At 39.2% G+C, this 27,250-nt stretch overlaps 1 protein-coding gene across 1 annotated transcript in view; it reads right to left on the reverse strand.

The window, feature by feature from the left end:
- Positions 1-27,250, reverse strand: part of MORC4 (MORC family CW-type zinc finger 4) — a 73,839-nt gene continuing 46,589 nt past the window's right edge. The window contains exons 12-17 of the mRNA XM_074323475.2: positions 13,855-13,923; positions 13,396-13,447; positions 11,849-12,021; positions 1,742-2,435; positions 1,168-1,451; positions 1-857 (exon numbers count right to left, since the gene is read on the reverse strand). Coding sequence (XP_074179576.1) covers positions 704-857; positions 1,168-1,451; positions 1,742-2,435; positions 11,849-12,021; positions 13,396-13,447; positions 13,855-13,923 — 1,426 coding nt within the window. The 3' untranslated portion in view covers positions 1-703. The remainder of the gene's footprint in view (positions 858-1,167; positions 1,452-1,741; positions 2,436-11,848; positions 12,022-13,395; positions 13,448-13,854; positions 13,924-27,250) is intronic.

The following is a 27,250-nucleotide window of genomic DNA, read 5'->3' on the forward strand; positions in this document are numbered from 1 at the left end:
TTCTTTTAAAAAAAACAATTTATTTTTTCCAACATAAGAATAACAACAGGTTTATTATAGAAAACTTGAAAAAGGCAGGAAGATAGCAAGAAGAAAAAATATCAACCATATTTCTACCACCTAAGGAACAACTACTGTTAAGTGTGGTCATGCTTGTTCTTTAAACAAACCTTAGTTTAGGTCCCATTTCTGCTGTGATGCATTCCTTGATCTTCCTCCCCCAGAAATTCCCTGTTTGCACAAGTCAGTTAACTTGGTGTGTGCCTTGTGTTTCCAACTAGATTGTTAGATCCTTGGTGGCTGAAACCATGAGTTATACTTCTTAATTTATCCTCAAATGCCTAATACATTGGACCCAATATTTGCTGACTTATTCAACTTAAATGAATACAAACCATTTCAGAAAGGATATAAAATAGACCAAGTATCTAAGTCATGAAAGTTAAAGCTCTCAAGGTCACCTGGTTTGGTGACTATTGCTTTCCTGTTCCTGAAACTCTTGAAAGCCTACTGAACTAGCCTCTTTCTCACAGCAAACTGAATAAGAAGCAGGCTGGTTAAGAGCCAGGATTTACTCAAAGATTCTCTATATAAGGCATAAAGGTGAGAGAGAGAGAATGAGAGAGAAGTGGGGGAGGGAGAGAAGAAAGGAGAAAAAGAAGAGAAAGGCAGAGAAGGGCATATAGAGTATATAGTCTAGTGCTCAATCCAGTATGTGATTTGCCTCCAGCACCGTATACAGGATCCCATCCACTTGTTCTGAGTCAAACCCGATCTCACGAAGCTCCAAGTGAGGGAGGACAGAAGTAAGGAGATAGCTGACGTGGATACGCAGCCGCGTAAGCTTTGCCAAAGCCCTGTATGATGGAGTGAGGGGGGCAGGAGAAGAGATGACATGAAGTCATTAGCCAACAGACAAAAATGAAGCTCCTCAAAAATGGGCCTATATTTCTCAACAATTGTTTCCGTTAGCTACAAAGAAAGAAGAAAGTACACCACCACCAAGCACAGGGAAACTGGCTGCAGCTCTCTAAGAAGTAATTCCTCAATCCTTGTGGCCAATGAATTGATTAAGGCTTCCTCCCTTATCAGTGACCAGTAACTGGGGTCCTAACAGATGCTTCCCATTAGCGCTCACAAGCTGATAACTAAACCCTAGGAATTAACCTTTCTAGGTCATCTCCCTCTGGGGTCCGGTAGGAGACCTGAGCCTTCTGCAGCACTTCCAGGTGCGTCTCTGTCTCCTTCAGTTTCTCTTTTAGTTCTTGCTTTTCCTCTTTGGTTCTTTCCAGCTCAGCTTTCAGAATCTGGAATTCAGCTTGGCGATAGCCCATGTGTTTCTTGCTCCAGTACAAGCCTTCCGTCTCCTGGGCACTGTAGGTCACCAATTCATGCTGGACTTTCTTGAATTCAGAATGCCAGTGATTCCTCTCCTGTTCCAGCTCCTCCACCTGCAGTCCAAGAAATAGAAATTCCATGACCCCACATGCTACAAGTGCCACAAACTGTCCCTAGTTTCACTCTGTGATGCCTCTGTACATATTCCTCTGCTTATGGACCTTTTCAATCCCAAAATATGGGTGGGAACCCATTAGGGTGCACCCAATCAAGATATACCACAGAATGATTCAATGGCTTATTTTGCTTAAAGGCCTCAGAACAGGAAATCATCAGCGCTCCAACTCCCTGGTCCCTTGGTTACAAGGATCTCTTATTCCTAGTGGTAAGATGCAGCCCTAACCTTTTGCTGGAATAAATTCCTTTCAGCCAGAACACGTTCCAATTTTTCTGTGGTTCTTTTCAGCTCTTCCAGCTCTCTCTGGTTCTTCATCTTTGGCGTATTATGACCTCCGCTCTCCTCATAGCCTCTTCCTTTCCCCCCAGTGGCTGCAGCAGGGGTTGTAGCAGCGGCCGCAGAAGAATAAGGCACTGGGTTCCAGGATTCAACTGCTTTTCTTCTCTCAGCAAGCTCCTCTCGGTTAAAAGGGATCAGCTGAATGGGAGCTCCTGAATCTCGAACACCTTTTGCAACACCAACAACTGCTACAAAAGGTCCCTTGTTTACTTCTTCCTTGTTTATGTTTCTGCTGTCTCTGTTAGATTCTTCTGCTACCAATCTTGGCATCTGATCTAATTCTTCAGGGAGCAGGGACCCCTGGTGTTGGTCTTGGGCTCCTGAAAACAGAACTGAAACCTCCCTACTTTGACTGGTATTCTTGCTTGCTTCTGGGTATTCTGGGGAAAGGTATGGTGGTGTGCTTCTCTCAGAACTGGACTTCTCGTGGCTGTTTTCCCCTTCTGGGTAAGCAACAGCTGCCTCTACCCTCCTGTAAGAAGACCCAGGCATGGAGTAATCTAGAGGAGGTGTTGTCATCTCATTCTGGAGCCTTCTTCGTTTCTCCACAGGTTCCTCACCTAGGATCCATTTGTACTTACTGTAAGAAGAAGAGGAAATTACATTTTAAGCTGCCAAAATATAGGCTAAGTGTATTCTTATCCTAAGGAGCCCCTCTTCAAATTCCCCATATTAAAACTTACTCTAGCTGTTATCCACAGCTCATTTCAGGTTCACAATACAACTTTACCCCCAAACTCCAACCCCTTCACTTATGCAATTTCCTGAGATAGCAATTGGTCTTAAGAGAGAGATGAAACTAAAAGGTATGAAGAATCAGCATCTGTATAAAACAGGACCAGGTTGACCTTGGTAAGAACTCTGAAAATAAGATTGAAATCAGCCTGACATAGAAGTTTCTGAAATGCAGACTTATGCACATTTTTTTTATATTGCAATGAACACCATACTATTTGCCAGCCAACAGGATTGTAGCTATTGTCTATTATTCACTTATAAAAGTTAATTAAAACACAGGGCCCTGGTCATAAACAAAGAAACCGAAAGAGGCAATTCAAGTCATTTCACCCTTTTGGCAAAAGCACTCCCCTCTGTTGGGGTAAACAGGCACGCCTTCAGTTTTTCAGGAAAGCCCAGGACCATGACCTCAATCACCTTCCATTTCTGGTTGCTATACGCACTAAAGGTTGAAGGAACAAACAAAACAACGGGCACCAGTGAAATCCATAGGCAATTTTGTATCATGCGGCAGGACCGGACCCATTTTAACCCTTATAACTATTCTGCCGTCTCCGCAGAAAACCAAGAAATTTCAAGGTAAAAATCATCTTTCAAATTTTCAATGGGAAAGAGGCTTGTAATTGGACAACACAACAGTATTTCAAGGCTGACCGCATTCCTCTGCAATTTCTGAGAACATCTGTAAGATATCTCAAACCTTAGCTTCTTATAATGCCCTGAATATTCTTCAAAACTAGTGTTCACCTGGAAATAAAACTGGTCGCCATCTAAACAGATCTTGTGTCAGCCTTAGGGGGAAAGCAAAAGGACTTAAGGGCTATGTAAAAACAAACGTACCCATCTTTAAACACATGTAAGGGCCACCGTAGATGGACCCTTTAACTGTGGTACTGAGGAAGACAGTAAACCAGTTTGAGCATAAAGGAACGGTAAAGGATACTAGACAGCAACAACAAAGTTTTACGAAAAGCAATGGATGTCAAATGATCTGCCTTCTGTTCATTGTCCCACCTCTAAGGGTTCTGTCCTTAATTCTTTTCTCTCCCTACATGTCTTTTTCATTGGTAATTTCATGCAACCTTTTGGCTATCACCTCTGGGGGAGTAACTTCCAAATCATTCCCCCAGCCCTGATCTCCAGTACTGAATTTCCAACCACCAGTCACACGTTTCTTCATGGAAGCCCCACTGGTATCACACTCAGTATGTATAAAACTCACCTTTCATTTTTCACCTTCAAACCTATCTGCCTCTCCTGTTTCCTATTTGTGCTATGACACCACTAAACTCTCCGTAATTTTATATAGTTCTACCACCATCAATACTCAAGTTCAAGCTCTCATGACCCCTCCTGGACTACTGCAGTGGCTTCTTCCTCCAGTCTCCGTTCTCTCACATCTGATCTCCCACAGCCAAGTTAACCTTCCTAAGGCATTGCTCTAATTACACTACTCCCCTATTTGAAATCTTTATTTATTGCTCCCACGTCTAACTGAAATGGTACTTCTTAATTACTATAGCACTTTAGCCTTCACTTATAATATGTTATCACTTTCCACCATGTGTGTCTGTGCGTGCAAGTGTGCGTACCTGTGTCTCACAGGTTCCAAACTCAAGTATGAGCTCCTTGACGGAAGGGATCTTAGCTAACTGTGCTTAGGGATGAGGGGAAAGAAACCTTTCACAGTAAGAGCCAATCAAAATGAAACTATCATGTGAATGAGAGAAAAATAAGTGGATTTTCTTTATTGGTTCTATAAATACTTACTAGTTTTCTAAGTAAAGGCCTGGTTCTTTCCTCTAGGAATCGATTCTTATTCCAGATCCATATTCGCTCATTTAGTAAAGATTTACTTAGAGTTTACATACCAGGAATTCTTTTCCAACTACATAGTTTCTACTCATTTTCTTTCTTATTTTTGTTATATTCCTCCATTGTTCGTCTGCAGAGAAGCCAGCTGATATTTTAACAGGGATTGCATTGAATCTGTAGCTCAATTTGGGGGAGGACCTCAACAGCATTCAATCTTCTGACCCACAAATATGAAATGCCTTTCCATTTATTTATTTCGGTAGGTATTCTTAAATCTCTTTCAACAATATTTTGTAGTTTTTAGTACACAGTGTTGCTTGCTTGCACTTTTGTTATATGTATTCCTAAATATTTTATTTTTCAAGCAACTGTAAATGGAACTGTTTTTAACTTCTGTTGTTCTTTTCAAAGAGCCAACTTTTGATTTCACTGATCTTCTCTGTTGTTTTTCTACTCTCTATTTCATTTCCATTCTGATCTTTATTTCCTTCTTTCTGCTTGATTTAGGTTTAACTTGCTCTGTTTTTGTAGTTTCTTAAGGTGGGAGCTTAGGTTCTTACTCTGAGATCTTTCTTCAATTTTAATATAATCATTAACAAATATAATTTTCCCTCTAAGTACTTCTTCAGCTTCATCCCTTAGGTTCTGGTATATTTTCTTTTCATTTTCATCTTCCAAGACATTTTCTAATTTCCCATGTAATTTCTTCTTTTTTTCATTTGTTGTTTTGGAGTGTGTTATTTAATTTCCACATATTTGTGAATTTCCCCAATTTTCTGTTGTTGATTTCTAATTTAATTCCATTATGGTTGGAGAACATCCTTTGTACTATATCAATCCTTTTGAATTTTGTGAGGCTTGTTTTATAGTCTAATATAGGTTCTATCCTGGAGAATATTCCAAGTGCACTTGAGAGGAATATATATTATGCTGCTTCGGGGTGAAGTATTCTGTACGTCTGTCAGGTTCAGTTGGCTTATAGTTGGTTTATAGTATTCTTCAACTCTTCTATTTCCTTGTTGATTTTCTACCCATTATTGAAAATGGGGCACTGACGTCTCCAACTATTATTGTGAAACTGTCTGTTTTTCCATTCAATTCTGCCTGCTTTTGCTTGGTGCATTTTGGGGGCTCTGTCCATACATAGGTATAATTTTTATATCTTCCTGCAAGACTTTATCATTACGACATATCCCTCTTTATATTTAGTAGTACTTTTTTTTAAAGTGACTTTTGTCTGATATTAGTATATATAACCACTCAAGCTCCTATGGTTGTTGTTTGCATGGTATATTTACTTTTCCATCCTTTTATTTTCAACCTATTTGTATCTTTGAATCTAAAGCATGTTTCCCATAGACAGTATATTAGAACATTTAAAAAAATCCAACCTGATAATCTCTGTATTTTGATTGGAGTGTTTAATCTAGTCACATTTAATGTTATTATTGATAGGACAGAATTTACACTTGCTATCTAGCTTTGTTTCCTATGTCATGCTTTCTTTGTTTCTTCTTCAACTGTTCCTTTTTTCATGTTATATGGACATTTTCTAGTTTAACATTTATAAATCTAACAACACATTTATATAATTATTACCTTCTACAATGTTATGTCTTTTGAGAAAGCTGAGTGAACCTTATTTTTCCATTTTTAATTTTCTTCATTTCTAACTGTAGATCTGAGTTACCATCTGGTGTTATTTGCTACAACGCACCTCCTTTGGTGCTGTGACTGTCAAACATTTTACATCTTCAGATGAACCCAATGATAAAATTGTATACATATATGAAATTATATACAAATATACATACATAGTTTTATGCAATTATTCTTTTTTATTAAATTTACTGGGGGTGACATTGGTTAGTAAAATTATGTAGGTTTCAAGTGTACATTTTTATAATACATCATCATATATTGCACTGTGTGTTCACCACCCAGAGTCCATTCTCTTTTAAATCAGTTAAGAATAGGAAGAGGCAAAATATGCCATTGCAATATCTTTTATAATTAATTACAGTTACCACTGCCAGCACTCACTCTGTTTGTCATGTGAATTTGAATTACTACCCAGTATCAGTTGCTTTCAGCCTAAAAAACTCCCTTCTGTATTTCTTATAGGGCAGTCTTGCCAGAAACAAATTTCATCTGCTTTTATTTATCTGGGAATGCATTTATTTCACCTTCATTTTCTGAAGACAGTTTTACTGGATTTAAGATTCTTGGTTGACAGTCTTTCTTCCAGTACTTTGAATATGTCATCACACTGCCTTCTAGTCTCTATTGTTACTGAAAAGAAGTCAGCTATTATTCTTATTAGGGTTCTCTTGCATATGATTTTTTTTCTCTTTCTGCCTTCGAGATTTTCTCTCTGCCTTTCAATATTTTCTCTATGCTATGTCTGGCTGTGACTCTCTTTGCATTTATCCTATTTTGAGTTTGGTGAGCTTCTTGGATGTGTAGATTAACTTTTTTTTAATCAAATCTGTGAGTTTTCAGGCACTATTTCTTTGAATATTTTTCTACTCCATTTCCCCACTCCCTCTCTTCTTTTTTTGTACTCCTATTTCGCATATGTTGGTGCACTTAATGGTATCCCACATTTCTCTGAGGCTCTGTTCATTTTTTTCATTCTTTTTTCTCTCTGTTCTTAGCATGATCTATAACTGATATATCTCCAAGTTTGTTGATTCTTTCTTCAGCCAACTTTAATGTATTGTTGAATCCTTTTAGTGAAATTTTCATGTTATTTACTGCATTTTTCACCTCCAGAATTTCCATCTGGTTCTTTTTAAAAATAATTTTGTCCCTTTACTGATATTCCCCACTTGATGAGACATGATGTCCTTTTGTCTTTTGAACATATTTATAATGGCTGTTTTGAAGTCTTTGTCTACTAAATCCAACATCTGAGTCTCTTCAAGAGCAGTTTCAATTGCCTGAGGTTTTTGTTTGTTGTTTGTTTTTTGTCTCTATGTACAAGTCACACTTTCCTGTTTCTTTGCATGTCTCATAATTTTTGTTGACAGTTGGATACTTTGGATAATATAGTACAGCAATTCTGGACACTGATCCCACTTCCCTGAAGGGTTGAGATTGCTTGGTTGTTTATTTAGTGACTTGGCTGAATTGACCCCATGAAATCTATAGGTTGGTACAAAAGTTATTGCTGTTTAAAAGGTTGAAAACAATTGCAAAAACCACAATTACTTTTGCACCAGCCTAATATTTCTCCTGCAGAATGCAGCCTCTGATGTTCCTCCTCACATTTTTCTTGCTTTTTATGGTTTACCTGGCAACCTAGAAGTCACTCCTGGGTCAGCATAAGCCATTTATTGGCCAAAGGTTGGGCTTATGCCCTGTCAGCTAGATAAGATTTTTACCCTTTACCAATGGATGTATGTGTGGCTTAAAGGCTGCTATCACAGTTCAAGGAAGTTATGTGTCTGCCCGACATTTAGCGAGGTAGTGGATTTTCCCTCTCCAGCCACTTTTGAGAGGGCACAGCCTTGAGTATGCACAGTCTTTCAGACCACCAAGGATATGTGTAATTTTATTTTTAAGCCTTGTTTACTAGGACATGCCCCTGGGTCAGTGCAGCTTATTGTTCAGCCAGTGGTTGGTTAGCAGTTGTACTTAAGCCCCTAGTGCCATTGAGGCACCTGCCCTTTGTTGTTTGATCTGTGTGAGGCTTGGGGACTGCTTTCAAGTCCACCTTATATCCTAGTGTGATTTCTCCAGAGGGGGTGCAGCCTTGTGTTTATGCACAACCTTCCTAACCCCCAGGGTTGACCGTGATCCCAGAGATCTTCTTGACTATCTTTTTCCTTGGTTTTCTCTCTGTTACCAAATATCCGATTACTTGGCCATTTTGCTTGTTGTAAACTTGTATTGTGGAGCTATGAGTGGCCTCTTAATTGTTCTCCACCAAGATTTCCATTATTTTTTACGATGCCATTAGGAATAGAATATTCCATGATCTGTTCCACATAAAGTCAGTTCTCTCAGGTAGAGATAAGGAGTTCTTCATCTTTTTTCTTTTTTAAAGCCTGCCTCTCTCCCTAAGTAGAACCACTGTGCAAGAGATAGGGGCAGGAACAGTGGCCAACTTCTCCCAGAGTAAAATCTTATTTTTTATGAATAGGTGCCAGGATGGTTTCTAGCTTCCTCCTTCTGGGATGAACCCCTGCCCCATAAGAAAGCTGGGGCTGGAGCAATAGGGGCCCAGGATTGTCAGCATGCTGTCCCTAAGTGAGTGTTTTCGCCATGTGTGGGGGCTGCATGAAGAAAGAGAAAGCTGGCTGGGAGAAGAGAGACCCAGTCCTTCTTGGGTCTGCCTGGAATAGAGCTTCTGCAAGACAGAACTGGGAGAGATGAGAAATGTTGGAGGCCTGCCCCTCCCAGGTGAAACCACAGCTCCAGACTAGGAGCTAGGGTTAGAAGGCACCCCCAACTTCTTGGCCACACCCACCTGGATTAGAGCTTGCTGCGTAGTTTTCATAAAATACAGCTTGGAGGAGGATCAGAGCAGTCTATATGCTGAGATTTAATAGATTTTTTTGAATAAATGTTTCTCCATTTGCTGTATGCTCCTAGGACAATTTCCAGGAACTCAGAATGATTGTTTTTTTTGTTTTTAATAATTTTTTCCAGTTAAATGATTATTTATTGGTGAAAATGCCCACTGCACTTCTCATTTCTCCATTCTGAAAGTCTCTTTCAAAGATCATATTTTAAAATGTTAATACTGGCCCCTGAATCGACTTATTCATTTTAAAAATTGCTCTTTTCTACCTCATGTTTGTTGTTTCAAATATTCCTTTAAACATAGATGTTTCTTCTTTCCTTCCACAGTTACAGTATAATTTGGATTTTTTTTTTTTTGGTTATCCTCTTAAACATGAACAAAGTAGCCTTTGACATACAGCTTACTCAAAGGCTCTCTAAATATCTAAATAAATTACAGCCACTAATTCTCGCCTTTGTCCATATGCTTATGGCTACTTTAGACCTTAGTTTGTACTACTCATAGGAAACCTAGCATGCACTGGGGATACTCACATATAAAACTTTGATTACCAACAGCTCCTTCATCTTTGATTCCATCACTGCCTTAGAACACTGCTTTTCATACAGTAAGCACTCAAATATATATAGAATGAGTAAACAGAAAAGGATGATTTCCTTTAACGTAAATAAGCTGTCTTTCCCTAAAAGGTTATGCCTATTTCATACTGGCTGAACCTCTTCTTTATTGCAGGTGCTCTCCTCCCCTTGCTAGATTTGTGAGACTCACAAAGCTGTTTCCAATGACACCTCGGGAAGCCTTACTAGGTCATATAACCTACCCCACAAAAATTTTAAAACTTCTCTTGGATCGTGTAGGCTTTATTTTATCTAGAGTTAGAGAGATGTACTACATGATCCAAGGACCCTTATCAGCTTCAGGTTTTAATAATAACAAGGGAGACCTTTGTAACTCTTAACTAAATGTATTATTCTATTAACACTGTTTTTATCAGGAAACCCTGTGTATTTCACTGAACTCTTGAACACCATCATTTTCCCTTACGAAAAGGCAGACTCTTTCCAATCACTCAGAATTGCCCTATATGTGTAGCTTGAAATGACATAATCATCATTTACTGACCTTACATAAAACATGATATCAGCAGTAACATCAACTATCACATATCTCTTTCGCATGAAAGAGTATTATTCTCAAATTAAAACTACACATGAACAATCAAAATGCTTTACCGGTCTGTCATAGCCAAAACCCAACGCTGGGTACAGCAGTTCCATGAGCTCACACAGAAATCTCAATAAAGACTGATGAAGTATGCCACCCAATGGATGTACTGCTTTACTGCACTCATAAAATACACCCACACACATAGGTTAGCATTTGTAATTGCCTTCAGGTTACCAAAAACCAGTACAAAGAATAAAAGAAACTGTGAAGAAAAAGGGCAAGTGGTCACAGCAGGGAACGTGTAGCATTCAAGAGCAATGACACCTTGATGCTCCAGTGGCAATTCTGATATATGTCTAACTCAGAGACTGAGGTAGAAAGGTAGCACTGTACTTCAAAAACATACAGCACTTTACTGTACATCCCTACCAACGTACAAAGGGAGTTGGAAAACTGTAGATGGGAACAGAGTAGAATTAGGCTCAAGCCCATGAGACTGACTAGACTGTATTTCTTACCTCCTTGTTGCACAGTTCAATCTTAAAAATTGCTCCTTCAATATGACTCAAATTCAATCATTAGTTAATGAGTATCTCTAGATGCTTTCATACAAATTCTCATTTAATTCTTTTAGAGTTTTGTTAGTTTTGTTCCTAATAGCTTACTTCCTCTTGAGACTTTTTGTTCATGTTCAGGGGGGTCATGGGGTTTTTCCAATATCTACAGGGCTTAATTGTGGAAGAATCACTGAATAGGGGACTTGCACAAATGTAGAGATGTTTGTCTAGATGAGAAGCTGAAAAGACCCACCTAAGAAGCAAGAAACAAGGACAAAAATCAGTAATATTGGGGGGGAAAACAGGAGTCATTTTTACCCTATTACGTATTCCATTGCTTGCATCCTACAATATGTTAAGAAGATATCCAAACTGAAGAGGGTCAATGAAAAGTTCACAACCCACTATGTATCAGTCACATTACTGATAAGTATATAAGTTTCTACTTTTAGAGAGCAACTCTACCTGCCCTATGGCTTGGCTTTGTCAGAAGAAAGAAGCATAACAGAGAGGAGAAAGCAAGTCTTAATTAAGGATCCTGAGTTCCAGTCTCATGGCAGGCAGTACAGGGGCAATCGTATCTTTCAGTGCTTCCAATACTCCATATATTTAAGAAAAAGAAAAAGTATGTTCTTTTCTGTTGATGAGAAGCTAGAAGATGAACAAGTAAAGCCCAAAACTAAACTTATACTAATAATTTACTCTAGGAGACTGAACTAGAAGGCTTACTTAATGGCACACAGAATAGTTATTTTTGTATGTTGCCAACGTGTGCTAGGCCTATGGGGCCCCAGGGGACTTCAGTATTCCTAAACTTAAGGAGAGAAACAATGCTTATCTATGTAACTTCACCTTGTATTTGCACAGCACATTATTCTTCTCAGAGCTTTCATGTCCATTATTTCATTACACAGCATAATGTGAATACATAAAAGAGCATTGGTCAGATGATCAACTCAAAAAAATTATAAAAAAAAAGGACAGACTTGACATAGTAGCTGTAATGTTGAAAAACCTGGGGATACATGCGACACATAACTCTATTAATCTCAAATGGTGTTTCTCTTTCTGAATTCCATGTTAGGCCTTAGGAATAACATCAACATGAGAACCATACCAACTTACATTTGCAGGAAAATGGAGCCTGAGACTTACTATTAAAGACAGACTATGTTTTCTACCCACCTGGAAAACTGAAAAACGCTGGAATCCAGAGACTTAAGTTGAAGAGGTGTTCTGCTTTCTTCTCCAACAGATGGAAGCTGGCTAGGGCTATCAATTTCCTCATATCCAATTGTTTTATTATTCAATTCATCCATACCTTGGATAGCAGGAATCTTCAGTGGATTAGTGAATACCTAGCAAAAAAAGAAATGACTTGTAAAAATCCCAATTTCAAACTAAACACCAGAGGATGAGTCAATCCTTTTGATGCTAGGAAAGAACACTTGGCCAAATAAAAAGAAACTGTTTCCTACACAAAACAAATAGCACACGGTAATGTACACTAGAACACTGAACCCAGGCACGTTCACTTATAACCTTATCAGCTGGTTGCCAACAGACCTCCCCAACTCACTTATTGGCTCCTAGAGTCATCCCACCCACAGCATGACCCAGGTCCCCTAGTCAGTGTCTAATTCTCTCTTGTGACCCAGTTTAAGGCTGGGTTTTCACTCCTCTAAGATCTGTGATGCGGGTAGGGCGGAGGAAAAAGCATTGCAGCATGTATTGGTGCTGGTTTTGGAGAAATGCATGCAAGACGTTAACATTTATTCATAACACACAGACACATGCATCTGGGATCTTGTGGGAGAGCCAGCTTATGAAAACAGTATGAATGATGAAGGTGAAGGAATATAAAGGGGAGGCAAACTGAATGAGGACAGGGCAGTCCCAGGAAATCTCCCAGTCTCTACATCAGACCATTAAGCCAAGACATTAGGGCACGAAACCTGAATATTCATATATGTGGGTCTCGGTAGACTGTCAGAAAAATTAATATTAAATTGCCTCTATCCTCACCAGTCTGACCAACCCTGACTGAGTGGGTGGAAGGTGAATCTAACATGCGACTAGCAGATATCTCTGGGAAAGAGGGTCAACAGGAAAATCATGCAGAAAGACAGGGTTGGGTGGGGGGGGAAGATATATGGGTGCTATGGTGGCTGTCGGGAAAGGAGTGTCCCTGACAGGACGGCCAACCTTATTGCACCCTTCAGCGTCCGGAGCTGGGCAACCATGTCCGAGAGACAGTGCTCCTGAAAATTCAAAACAGCAGAGTCTTTATAAAGCCAGCCAGCCTGAAAGCAGGGATGGGGTAGGGGCACAAAGAACCACCCCTTCTTCCCAAAAGGAAGGAGGAAGAATCACCCCTGAATCCTGGAAGAAAGGAGACTGAGGAAAACCAGACACTCAACAGGAGCAGCCTGTATGAGGATGGAACAGAAGTCTGAAAATTCTGTGACACTGAAGGTGACATTCACACTGTCCAGCATCAGTACTGAATCCAAGTCTGGGAAATTAATGATTTGGCTCTTCTATTTTTGGTGATCTGAACATCAGTAACAGCAGATCAAAGCAAAATCAAAAGATTCAATGAAAAAAAAGACCACCAGAAGAAATGGTTCGTTATTTCTATGCAGCTTTCAAGATTGCTGCTTCCTTCAACCTATGGCCTCTGTTGCGGAAAATTCTGTGTGAGAAAAGGAAGAGGGTGGACTGTTTCTCACCTGGTGGTCCTCATTTTCCATTGGCACCTTCTTCTTCTCAACAGTTTGATCTCTAGGAGAAGATAAAAGTGCTATTTAGTTCACTTATGAAATTTCTCAGTCTGAAATGGATTACCAATTGTAGATTTATGTTATAATGTTTCTTCCAAATTAGAAATAATGTGGGCCTCATTGAGCAACAAGGGTGCCTTCCTGAACTCAGCTACCAAAGAGAGATGTCACACGCTTCGTCAAAAGAGAGAGGGGCAGGAAGGGAGAGACTAAAGTCAAGCACTAGTTGACACACTTAGGAGATAATTAGAAGAATAAAGAACTGGTGGAACAGCAAGGGGAGGAGGCAAATCACTGAAAACCCCAAAGGAAAAAAAATCATCTCTCTTCTCAAAACTCCCCTATCCTATTAGAAGAGTCAGGCTCCTCTACTGTATGATATAGAACACCACCTTAGGTATACTCAACTGTTTCTTAGCTTTGCTCAAGTACTGGTCTTCATCAATGAGTTCTTGTTCTTCTGGAACAGAGCACCTCCTGCAGTGCAGAGAAGACATTATCTTTTGGAAACAAAATATGCCCTTCACTTTTACCCTTTACTTTCCACCCAACTATGGCAGGTTAACAACCCTATAACATTACAGAGTCAGATTCCACCCACATCACAAAACCTGTGAGCAGGTTAACATTTACCAATCCGTATTTCAAGGCATACCATCATCTAATTATTTTTGGTGCCGTATCACCTTTCTCCCAAGCCATTCAAAGTACTTGACAGCTACAAAATTCCTATGATGGCGGACAGCATGAAGCATAATCTCTATGATTATACGGTGAAGTTCAAGCACAAGAGAGACTTGCTTAAGGTTCCACACAAAGAGATTATTGCTGAGACTAGAATCTAGGTCTTTTGCTTCTCATTTACTAGAAAGTAATTCCCAAGGTGCCATATAGAAGCATGAGAATCCCTAAACTAGGTGATGACACCTGAAGAAAATCAGAGGCCGCAATAAGGGACTAGGAATTTACTTCATAAAAAGAACAGAACACAGACTAACAAAGAAAAAAAAAAAGGAGAATTCTATAAATGAAAATATTTGCTATATGTAAAGCACAAGAAGACAATTTTAGAAGAATAAAAACTGAAAGCAGTTCTTGAAAATATAGTGAATGGTCAAAAGTAATCCTACAAACAAATAAAAATGAGTAATAATTGGAAACACTATGCTATACCCATTTTATAAGGGGGCATAGTATCCTGGAAGGCAATGTCTCCTGGACGAAGTGTAAACTGATAGGAGATATCTGACAGTGGTCATAGAAATGGCGACGTGAGGTGAGCCTCTTGAAATCCGCCCTGGAATTTCCAACAAACTGAACAACCACAATTCTTCAAAGGACTCCCTGCACAGCAGAAAGGCAAGACTAAGAGACATGCAACTGAAATCATCTAAAGGTGAGCAAATTGGGCGAGTGGGGAAGGAGGGAAGCAGGAAGTGCGGAGACGCCGGCCGCACAGGAGCAGACCGGAGCTCCGAGCTCCCTGCACTCCTGCGCTACCGCAGCTGAAGGAGAGGGAAGAACTCGGACTGCTAGGGCTCCGCTTATGGCCCACAGTCCTGCCTGAGGGATCAGCATATAACACAGCTGAACCAAATGCTCATGGCAGAGACCTCGGAGCAAAGACTGAGGGAAGAAGGGTGAAAACAGCAGTTTAAGCCCTCACTGCTGAGAAGAGGATGGAAGCCTTAGGCTCAAAGCCTAGCCGCCCCCTCCCTACCCTCCCAGAGCGCGCCAAACCCCCACCCTCCCAGTGCTAGAAGCGGAACAGTAGCAGTGTCAGAGCAAATGAACAGAATATTTACAGTTCTTAGAACTGTGGCCCTCAGCCAAGGACTCGCAACCCAACTAGTTCTGGTGAAGGGGAGGGAGCTGTGGGAGCAGAATGTGCTGTGCTGGTGGTCGCCGCCATTGCTCTGGGCCACCTCTCACAACTCACCCCACCCCGTCTCCACATGATGACCTATCTGAGCGGATCCCTAAAGGGGCAAACAGAGCCGCTGAAACACACAGTCACTGAATCAGGTGCAGAAAAAGCTTCGGAACTTCAGAAGCTCTCCACTTCCCCCAACGGAGGTGGTGCCCTGAGACCCAGGCAACCTACTCATAGAGGAGAAACCCACCTTTCAGGGAATCCCCCCACAGTGTGAGAAATTGGAACAGTGCATAGAAAATATAACACTACAGTGTGAGTGAAAATAAAAGGCTGCAGTCAGAGAGAAAATAAAAAACATTCTACCAACACCTACTGGAAAACAAAAGAAAGACCTGTTCCTATAAACCTGGTGTAGAACCCACTCCTGTAGATGCCTAGGAAGAGAAATCATTCACTAACTGCCATGAATAACCAAGGTAACAAGGCAGCTCAGAAAGAAAGTGAAAAGTCTCCAGAAAATGAACTTAAAGACATGGAAATATGTGACTTAAATGACAGAAAATTCAAGATGGGAGTTCTGAAAAATCTCAGTGAGATGCAAGAAAACACACACTGGCAGTTTAATGAACTCAGAAACACAAACAACAAAAGGATGATTTTACCAAAGAGATTGAAATTTTAAAAAAGTACAAAATAGAATTTCTGGAGATTAAGAACTCAGTAGAAGAAATGAAGAATGAAATAGCCAGCTTAGGTAATAGAGTTGACCAGATGGAGGAAAGAATCAGTGACATCGAAGATAGAAACCTGGAAATTACACAGATGGAAGAAGAAAGAGACTTGAGACTTAAAAGAAATGAAAGAACTCTATTAGAACTTTCTGACTCCATCAGAAAGAGCAATATAAGAATAATGGGATCTTCCGGAAAAATGGCGGCGTGAGGTGAGCCTCTGTAAAGCTCCCCTGGAATTTACAACGAATCGAACAACAAAAACTCCACAAAGGACTCCCTGCACAGCAGACAGGCAAGACGAAGAGGGCCCCTACCGACTGAAATCACCTACAGGTGGGAGATTCGCGAGAGCGGGGGTAGGAGGGAAGGGACAAGTGCTCGGAGACAGAGCCGCGCGGGCGCAGGACGCAGACCTTGCTCAGTGCGCCGAGCTCGCTGCTTCCCGGAACTACTGCAGCGGCGGGAGAGGGAAGAGCTCGGACTGCTAGGGCTCCGCCAGGGCTCCACAGGGCTGAGGGGACAGCATATAACACGGCTGAACCCAACGCTCACGGCAGAGACCTCGGAGAAAAGACTGAGGGAAAAAGGCTGAAAACGGTGGTTTAAGCCCGCACTGCCGAGCAGAGAACGGAGCCTTAGGCACTGAGACTAGCCGCCCCCTCCCTCCCCTCCCAGAGCTCGCCCCGCCCCCACCTGCCCGGTGCTAGAAGCGAAACAGTAGCAGTGTCAGATCAAAACAACAGAAAATTTGCTATATTTGAGAACTGTGGCCCACAAACACAAATTCACAGCCCAACTAGTTCCAGCAAAGGGGAGAGAGCTGTAGAAGCAGGACCGGCTGTGGTGGTGGTCGCCGCCATTGCTCTGGGCCACCTCTCACAGCTCACCCCGCCCCTGGCCCCACCTATCTGGCCGGATCCCTGCAGGAGTAAACAGAACTGCTGAAACATACGGGCTCTGAATCAGGAGCTGGAAGAGCTTTGGAACATCAAAAGCTCTCCGCATACCCACAGGGACACTGCGCCCTGTGACCTAGATGAACTATTAACAGAGGAGAAGCCCGTCTCCCAGGGAATCCCCCCATTGTGTGAGAAGCAGGAATAGTGCAGAGAAAACAGCACTACCGTGTGGGAGAAGAAAAATAAATTGCAGTTGGAGAAATAATAAGATATTCTACCAACAAGTACTGGAAAACAAAAGAAAGACCTTTTCCTATCAACCTGTTGCAGAAGTCACTCCTGTAGATGTCTAGGAAGAGAAATAGTAAACCAGTAATCGCCATGAATAACCAAGGCAACAAGATAGCTCAGAAAGAAAGTGAAAAATCTCCAGAGAAGGCACTTAAAGATACAGAAATATGTGACTTAAGTGACAGAGAATTCAAGATTGCAGTTCTGAAAAAACTCAACGAGATACAAGAAAACACAGATAGGCAGTTAAATGAACTCAGAAACTCAATCAAAGAACAGCATGAACATTTTACGAAAGAGATTGAAATTTTAAAAAAGAACCAAAGAGAATTTCTGGAGATTAAGAACTCAATAGAAGAAATTAAGAATGAAATAACCAGCTTAGGTAGTAGAGTTGACCAGATGGAGGAAAGAATCAGTGACATCGAAGATAGAAACCTGGAAATGTCACAGATAGAAGAAGAAAGAGACTTGAGACTTAAAAGAAATGAAAGAACTCTACAAGAACTTTCTGACTCCATCAGAAAGAGCAATATAAGAATAATGGGCATACCAGAAGGAGAAGAAAGAGAGAAGGGAACAGAGAATATATTCAAACAAATTGTCCATGAGAACTTCCCAAATTTGTGGACAGAACTGGACCCTCGAATCCAAGAAGCAAATAGAACACCTAGTTACCTCAATCCCAACAGACCTTCTCCAAGGCACATTGTATTGAAGATGTCTAAAATCAACGACAAAGAAAGAATCCTCAAGGCAGCCAGGGAAAAGAAGACAGTAACTTACAAAGGAAAGCCCATTAGATTATCATCAGATTTTTCAGCAGAAACTCTACAAGCCAGGAGGGAGTAGAACCAAATATTCAAACTATTGAAAGAGAGAAATCATGAGCCAAGAATAATATATCCAGCAAAGATATCCTTTAGATATGAAGGAGGAATAAAGACCTTTCCAGACATACAGAAGCTGAGGGAATTTTCTAATACACGACCTGCACTACAAGAAATACTAAAGGAGGCTATTCGACCACCATCAACAGGGACAATTTGTGGCAACCAAAACTCAAAAAGGGGGAGAGTAAAGGCCTGAACCGGAATATGGGAATGGAGAAAGTAAGCGTGCTGAAGAAAATGGAATACTCTAATTATCAAACTTTCTTTTACATAAACTTAAGGGTAACCACTCAAAAAAAATCCAGAACTGAAATATATACTGAAATAAAAGAAGAAACAGAGGGAAACATCATAGAATACCACCATACAGAAATAATAGACAACAATAAAAAGGCAAAGAAACAATGGAGACACAGCCTTACCAGAAAACTAAAGATAGAATGATAGGAAATCCTCACATATCAATAATCACCCTAAATGTAAATGGACTGAACTCACCAATAAAAAGGCACAGAGTAGCAGATTGGATCAAAAAACTAAACCCAACCATATGTTGTCTCTAAGAGACACATCTCAGCTACAAGGACAAGCATAGACTCAAAGTGAAAGGGTGGAAATTGACACTCCAAGCAAATGGTACCCAGAGAAAATCAGGTGTAGCCATAATGATATCAGATGAAACAGACTTCAAGGTGAAAAAGATAACAAGAGACAAAGATGGACATTTCATAATGGTGAAGGGGACTATACAACAAGAAGACATAACAGTCATCAATATTTATGCACCCAATCAGGGAGCACCGAAATACACCAAGCAACTACTAACAGAACTAAAGGGAGAAATTGACCAAAACACAATTATACTAGGGGACTTAAATACATCATTGACAGCTATGGATAGATCATCCAAACAGAAAATAAATAACGAAATAGTAGCCCTAAATGACACATTAGATGAAATGGACATAATTGACATTTATAGAGCACTTCATCCTAAAACATCAGACCATACATTCTTTTCTAGTATACACGGAACATTCTCAAGGATAGACCATATATTGGGACATAAAATCAGTCTCAACAAATTTAAGAAGATTGAAATCATACCATGCATATTCTCTGATCACAAGGCTTTGAAATTGGATATCAACTGTAAAAAGAAAGCGGGAAAAAACACAAATACATGGAGATTAAACAACATACTTTTAAAGAAGGACTGGGTCAAAGAAGAAATTAGAGGAGAGATCAAAAGATACATAGAAACAAATGACACTGAAAATACATCCTACCAAAATTTTTGGGATGCAGCGAAAGCAGGTTTAAGAGGGAAATTTATCTCATTACAGGCCTATCTCAAGAAACAAGAAAACTCCCAAATAAATAACCTCATGGTACACCTTAAAGAACTAGAAAAAGAAGAACAAGTAAAACCCAAGGTCAGCAGAAGAAAGGAAATAATAAAAATTAGAGCAGAACTAAATGAAATAGAGAACAAAAAGACAATAGAAAAAATTAATGTGACAAAGAGCTGGTTCTTTGAAAAGATTAACAAAATTGACAAACCCTTGGCTAGACTTACTAAGATAAAAAGAGAGAAGACACTGATTAACAAAATCAGAAACGTAAAAGGGGAAGTTATCACGGACACCACAGAAATACAAAGGATCATCCAAGAATACTATGAAGGACTATATGCCACCAAATTCAACAACCTAGAAGAAATGGACAAGTTCTTAGAAACATATAGCCTCCCAAGGCTGAACCATGAAGAACTGGAAAATCTAAACAGACCGATCACCAGTAACGAAATTGAATCAGTCATCCAAAACCTTCCCAAAAGCAAAAGTCCGGGAACAGATGGCTTCACTAGTGAATTCTACCAAACCTTCAAAGAGGATCTAATACCAATTCTGCACAAACTCTTCCAAAAAATTGAAGAAGAGACACTACTCCCTAACTCATTTTATGAGGCCAACATTACCCTGATACCAAAACCTGGTAAGGACAGCACAAAAAAAGAAAACTACAGACCAATATCTCTGATGAATACCGATGCAAAAATCCTAAATAAAATTCTAGCAAATCGAATACAACAATGCATTAAAAAGATTATTCATCACGACCAAGTGGGGTTCATCCCCGGGGCACAAGGATGGTTCAACATACGCAAATCCATCAATGTGATACATCACATAAACAAAATAAAGGACAAAAATCATATGATTATATCAATTGATGCAGAAAAAGCATTTGACAAGATACAACATCCATTTATGATTAAAACACTTAATAAAATAGGTATAGAAGGAAAATACCTTAACATAATAAAGGCCATATATGACAAGCCCTCTGCTAATCTCATAATTAATGGAGAAAAACTGAAGCCCTTGGCTCTACGTTCAGGAACACGACAGGGATGTCCCCTATCACCTCTGCTTTTCAACATAGTGTTGGAAGTCCTTGCCAGAGCAATCAGGCAAGAGAAAGAAACAAAAGGCATCCAAATTGGGAATGAAGAAGTTAAATTATCACTCTTTGCAGATGACATGATGCTATATATAGAAAACCCTAAAGACTCCACCAAAAAGCTATTAGAAACAATCAACGAATACAGTAAAGTTGCCGGCTACAAAATCAACGCACAAAAGTCCATTGCCTTCCTATATACTAACAATGAAAACTCCGAAAAAGAAATACAAAAAACAATTCCTTTTGCAATTGCAGCAAAAAGAATAAAATACCTAGGAATAAACTTAACCAAGGATGTGAAAGACCTATATGCTGAAAACTATAAGACATTTTTGAAAGAAACTGAAGAAGACACAAAGAAATGGAAAGACATTCCGTGCTCATGGATTGGAAGAATCAACATAGTTAAAATGGCCATATTACCCAAAGCAATATACAGATTCAATGCAATCCCCATCAAAATCCCAATGGCATATTTTAAAGAAATAGAACAAAAAATCATCAGATTTGTTTGGAACCACAAAAGACCCCGAATAGCCAAAGCAATCTTAAGAAAAAAGAACAATAATGGAGGTATCACACTTCCTGACTTTGGCTTGTACTACAGGGCTACAATAATCAAAACAGCATGGTATTGGCAGAAAAACAGACACATAGACCAATGGAATAGAATTGAGAACCCAGAAATAAAACCACATAAATATGGACAGATAATTTTTGACAAAAAAGCTAAAAACATACAATGGAGGAAAGACAGCCTCTTCAATAAATGGTGCTGGGAGAATTGGATAGCCACGTGCAAAAGAATGAAACTGGACTGCTACTTGTCACCATGTACCAAAGTTAATTCAAAATGGATCAAAGACTTAAGCATAAGACCTGACACAATAAACTGCATAGAAGAAAACATAGGTACTAAACTTATGGACCTTGGGTTCAAAGAGCATTTTATGAACTTGACTCCAAAGGCAATGGAAGTAAAAGCTAAAATAAACGAATGGGACTATATGAAACTTAAAAGCTTCTGCACAGCAAAAGAAACCATTGACAAAATAAAGAGGCCACCAACTGAATGGGAGAAGATTTTTGCAAACAGTGCCTCTGATAAGGGGCTAGTATCCAGAATATACAAGGAACTCATGCAACTCAACAACAAAAAAACAAACAACCCAATTGAAAAATGGGCAGAGGACTTGAAGAGACATTTCTCCAAAGAGGACATACAAATGGCAAATAGACATATGAAAAAATGCTCAACATCACTAATCATCAGAGAAATGCAAATCAAAACCACAATGAGATATCACCTCACCCCAGTCAGAATGGCTATCATCAACAAGACAAATAGTAACAAATGTTGGAGAGGCTGTGGAGAAAAAGGAACCCTCATACACTGTTGGTGGGAATGCAGACTGGTGCAGCTGTTATGGAAGGCAGTGTGGAGGTTCCTCAAAGAATTACGAATAGAATTGCCATATGACCCAGCAATCCCTCTCCTGGGTATCTACCCAAAAAATCTGAAAACATTTAGAGATAAAGACACGTGTGCTCCAATGTTCATTGCAGCTTTGTTTACGGTGGCCAAGACATGGAAACAACCAAAATGTCCTTCGATAGATGAATGGATAAAGAAGTTGTGGTATATATACACCATGGAATACTATTCGGCGGTAAGAAAAGATGATATAGGAACATTTGTGACAACATGGATGGATCTTGAGAGAGTAATGCTGAGCGAAACAAGTCAGACAGAAAAAGCAGAGAACCATGTGATTTCACTGATATGTGGTATATAAACCAAAGGCAGCAAGGGAACAGGACAAACAAATGGGAAATAGAAACTCGTGGACACGGACAATAGTTTGGTGGTTGCCAGAGGGTAACGGGGGTGGGGGGTGGGGGGTGGGAGATGAGGGTGGTGGGGATCGAATATATGGTGATGGAAGGAGAACTGAATCTGGGTGAAGAACACACAATGGGATTTATAGATGATGTGATGCAGAATTGTGCACCTGAAATCTATGTAATTTTACTGACAATTGTCACCGCAATAAATTTAATTAAAAAAAAGAAAAAAAAGAATAATGGGCATACCAGAAGGAGAAGAAAGGGAGAAGGGAACAGAGAGTGTATTCAAACAGACGATGAGAACTTCCCAAACTTGTGGACAGAACTGGATCCTCGAATCCAAGAAGCAAATACAACACCTAATTACCTCAATCCCAACAGGCCTTCTCCAAGACACATTGAATTGAAGGTGTAAAAAATTAACGACAAAGAAAGAGTCCTCAAGGCAGCCAGGAAAAAGAAGATAACCACCAGGTTATCATCAGATTTTTCAGCAGAAACTGTACAAGCCAGGAGGGAGTGGACTCAAATACTCAAGCTATTGAAAGACAGAAATTATAGGCCAAGAATAATATATCCAGCAAAGATATCCTTTAGATATGAAGGAGGAATAAAGACCTTTCCAGACAAACAGAAGCTGAGGGAATTTTCTAACACATGACCTGCACTACCAGAAATAATGAAGGAGGCTATTCGACCTGAAACAAAAAACTGAAGAATACAAAACCATGAGTAGTATTACAGACAGACAGACTGAAGCAGACAATGGCAATCTCTACACTAAATAAGACATTATACACTTAAACATAACAGACAGTGTAAAGAAGGAAAAAAATAACCTTAAACAAAAAAAAAGAAAAAGCCAACTTGCTACTGCACCGCAGAAATCAACTCGTAGCATAAACAGAGATAATTTGTGACAACCAAAACGTAAAAGGGGGAAAGAGTAAAAGTCTGAACAGGTATAAGGGAATGGAGAAAGTAAGCATGCTGAAGAAATTGCAATACTCTAAATATGAAACGTTCTTTTACATAAACTTGATGGTAACCACTAAAAAAAAAAAAAAATCCAGAACTGAAATACATAACATAATAAAAGAAGAAACGGAGGGAAATATCATAGAATACCACCACACTGAAATAATAGCAACAAAAAGGCAAAGAAACAATGGATACACAATCTTACCAGAACAGTAAAGATAGAATGATAGGAAATCCTCAGTATCATTAATCATCCTAAATGTAAATGGACTGAACTCACCAATAAAAAGGCACAGAGTAGACTGGATCAAAAAACTAAACCAAACCAAATGCTGCCTCCAAGAGACACACCTCAGCTACAAGGACAAGCATATACTCAAAGTGAAAGGGTGGAAATTGATACTCCAAGCAAATGGATAAGGAGAAAAGCAGGTGTAGTCCAGATGAATCAGACTTCAGGATAAAAAAAAGGTAACAAGAGACAAAGATGGACATTTCATAATGATAAAGGGGACTGGACCACAAGAAGACACAACAGTCATCAATATTTATGCCCCCAATCAGGGAGGACCGAAATACACCAAGCAACTACTAACAGAAAAAAAGGGAGAAATCGACCAAAACACAATTATACTAGGGGACCTAAATACATCATTGACAGCTATGGAAAGATCATCCAAACAGAAAATAAATAACGAAATAGTAGCCCTAAATGACACATTAGATGAAATGGACATAACTGACATTTATGGAGCACTTCATCCTAAAACATCAGACTATACATTCTTTTCTAGTCTACATGGAACATTCTCAAGGATAGACCATATATTGCGACACAAAACTAGCCTTAGCAAATTTAAGAAGAGTGAAATCATCCGAAGTATATTCTCTGATTACAAGGCTTTGAAACTGGATAGCAACTGCTAAGAGAAAGCAGGAAAAAACACAAACACATGGAGATTAAACAACATACTTTTAAAGAACGACTAGGTCAAAGAAGAAATAAGAGGAGAGATCAAAAGATATATAGAAACCAATGAGAATGAAAATACATCCTACCAAAATTTTTCAGATGCAGTGAAAGCAGTTTAAGAGGGAAATTTATATCATTACAGGCCTATCTGAAGAAACAACAAAAATCCCAGTTAAGTAACCTCATGTTACACCTTAAAGAACTAGAAAAAGAAGAACAAGTGAAACCCAATGTCAGCAGAAGAAAGGAAATAACAAAAATCAGAGCAGAACTAAATGAAATAGAGAACAAAAAGACAATAGAAATACTTATGCCACAAAGAGGTGGTTCTTTGAAAAGATTAATAAAATTGAGAAACCCGGAGCTAGACTCACTAAGATAAAAAGAGAAAAGACACAAACAAACAAAATTAGAAATGAAAGGGGGAGAGTTATCACGGATGCCACAGAAATACAAAGGATCATCCAAGAATACTATGAAGGACTATATGCCACCAAATTCTGTAACATAGAAGAAATGGACAAGTTCTTAGAAACACAGAGCCTTCCAAGGTGAATCACGAAGAACTGGAAAATCTACTAGACCAATCACCAGTAAGGAAATTGAATCAGTCATCCAAAACCTTCCGAAAAGCAAAAGATGGCTTCACTAGGGAACTCTACCAAACCTTCAAAGAGGATCTAATACCTATCCTCCTGAAACTCTTCCAAAGAATTAAAGAGAGACAATACTCCCTAACTCGTTTTATGAGGCCAACATTATTACCCTGATACCAAAACCTGGTAAGGATAACAGAAAAAAAGAAAATTATGGTCCAATATATCTGATGAATATAGATGCAAAAATCCTAAATAAAATTCTAGCAAATCGAATACAACAATGCATTAAAAAGATTATGCATCACGACCAAGTGGGGTTCATCCCAGGGGCACAAGGATGGTTCAACATCAGCAAATCCATCAATGTGATACATCACATAAACAAAATAAAGGACAAAAAATCATATGATTATATCAATTGATGCAGAAAAAGCATTTGACAAGATACAACATCCATTTATGATTAAAACACTTAATAAATTGGGTTTAGAAGGAAAATACCTTAACATAATAAAGGCCACATATGATAAACCCTCAGCTAATCTCATAATTAACGATGAAAATACTGAAGCCCTTTGCTCTATGTTCAGGAACACGACAGGGCTGTCCCCTATCATCTCTGCTTTTCAAAATAGTGTTGGAAGTCCTAGCCAGAGCAATCAGGCAAGAGAAAGAAATGAAAGGCATCCAAATTGGGAATGAAGAAGTTATACTGTCACTTTCTGCAGATGACATGATGCTATGTATATAGAAAACCCTAAAGACTCCACCAAAAAGCTATTAGAAACAATCAACAACTACAGTAAAGTTGCTGGCTACAAAATCAATGTACAAAAGTCCATTGCATTCCTATACAGTAACAATGAAATCTCAGAAAAAAAGAAATTTAAAAAACAATTCCTTTTGAAATTGCAACAAAAAGAATAAAATACCTAGGAATAAACTTAACAAAGAATGTGAAAGACCTATATACTGAAAACTATGAGACTTTTGAAAAGAAATTGAAGAACACAGAAAGAAATGGTAAGCTATTCTGTGTTCAGTGATTGGAAGAATCAACATAGTTAAAATGGCCATATTACCAAAAGCGATATACAGATTTAATGCAATCCCCATCAAAATCCCAAAGGCATTTTTTAAAAATAGAACAAAAACAATCATCAGATTTATATGGAACCACAAAAAAACCCAAATAGACAAAGCAATCCTAAGGGGGGAAAAAATGGAGGAGGTATCACACTCCCTGACTTCAGCTTGTACTACAGGGCAACAGTAATCAAAACAGTATGGTATTGGCAGAGAAACAGACACACAGACCAATGGAAGACACACACAAAAAATTACAAATAGAATTACCATATGACCCAGCAATCCCTCCCCTGGGTACCTACCCCAAAAATCTGAAAACATTTATCCATAAAGACACGTGTGCTCCAATGTTCACTGCAGCTTTATTTATGGTGGCCAAGACATGGAAACAACCAAACTGTCCTTCGATAGATGAATGGATAAAGAAGTTGTGGTATATATACACAATGGAATACTATTTGGCCATAAGAATAGATGATATAGTACTATTTGCAACAACATGGATGGATCTTGAGATTATAATGCTGAGCAAAATAAGTCAGACTGGAAAAGTACAGAACCATATGATTTCACTTATACGTGGTATATAAAACTGAAAACAACAAAAGAACAAGACAAACAAATGAGAAACAAAAACACATAGACACAGACAATAGTTTAGTGGTTACCAGAGGGTAAGGGGTGAGGGGGTGGTAGATGAGGGTAAAGGGGATGAAATATATGGTGATGGCAAGAAAACTGACCCTGGGTGGTGAACACACAGTGCGACATATATAGATGATGTATTATAGAATTGTACACCTGAAATCTATGTAACTTTACTAACAATTGTGACCCCAATAAACTTTAGTTAAAAAAAAAACCTGACAGGAGGTACAGGATTCAAAAGTGAGACTTCTAAGCACTCATTCCCATATTCCAATCAAATAGTCCCAGTTACTCTCCTGTGGAGAGGGACTTAGGCACAGTTGGAGACTGGGGGAGTGCTTACTCATTACAAACCTGGATTTCATTTAATTAATTTCCTCCATTTTAAACATTTTTTTTCTAAAAAGCACACTGTTTTAGGACCTTGTTTTCTATCAGCATTTATCCCGAGGGGAAAAAATTACATCACAGCTGAAATGAAGCTAACTGAATTATTATTGTAGA

The sequence above is a fragment of the Rhinolophus sinicus genome, chromosome 18 (assembly GCF_057876585.1).
Source record: "Rhinolophus sinicus isolate RSI-liver-muscle chromosome 18, RSI-T2T, whole genome shotgun sequence".
Lineage (NCBI taxonomy): Eukaryota > Metazoa > Chordata > Mammalia > Chiroptera > Rhinolophidae > Rhinolophus > Rhinolophus sinicus.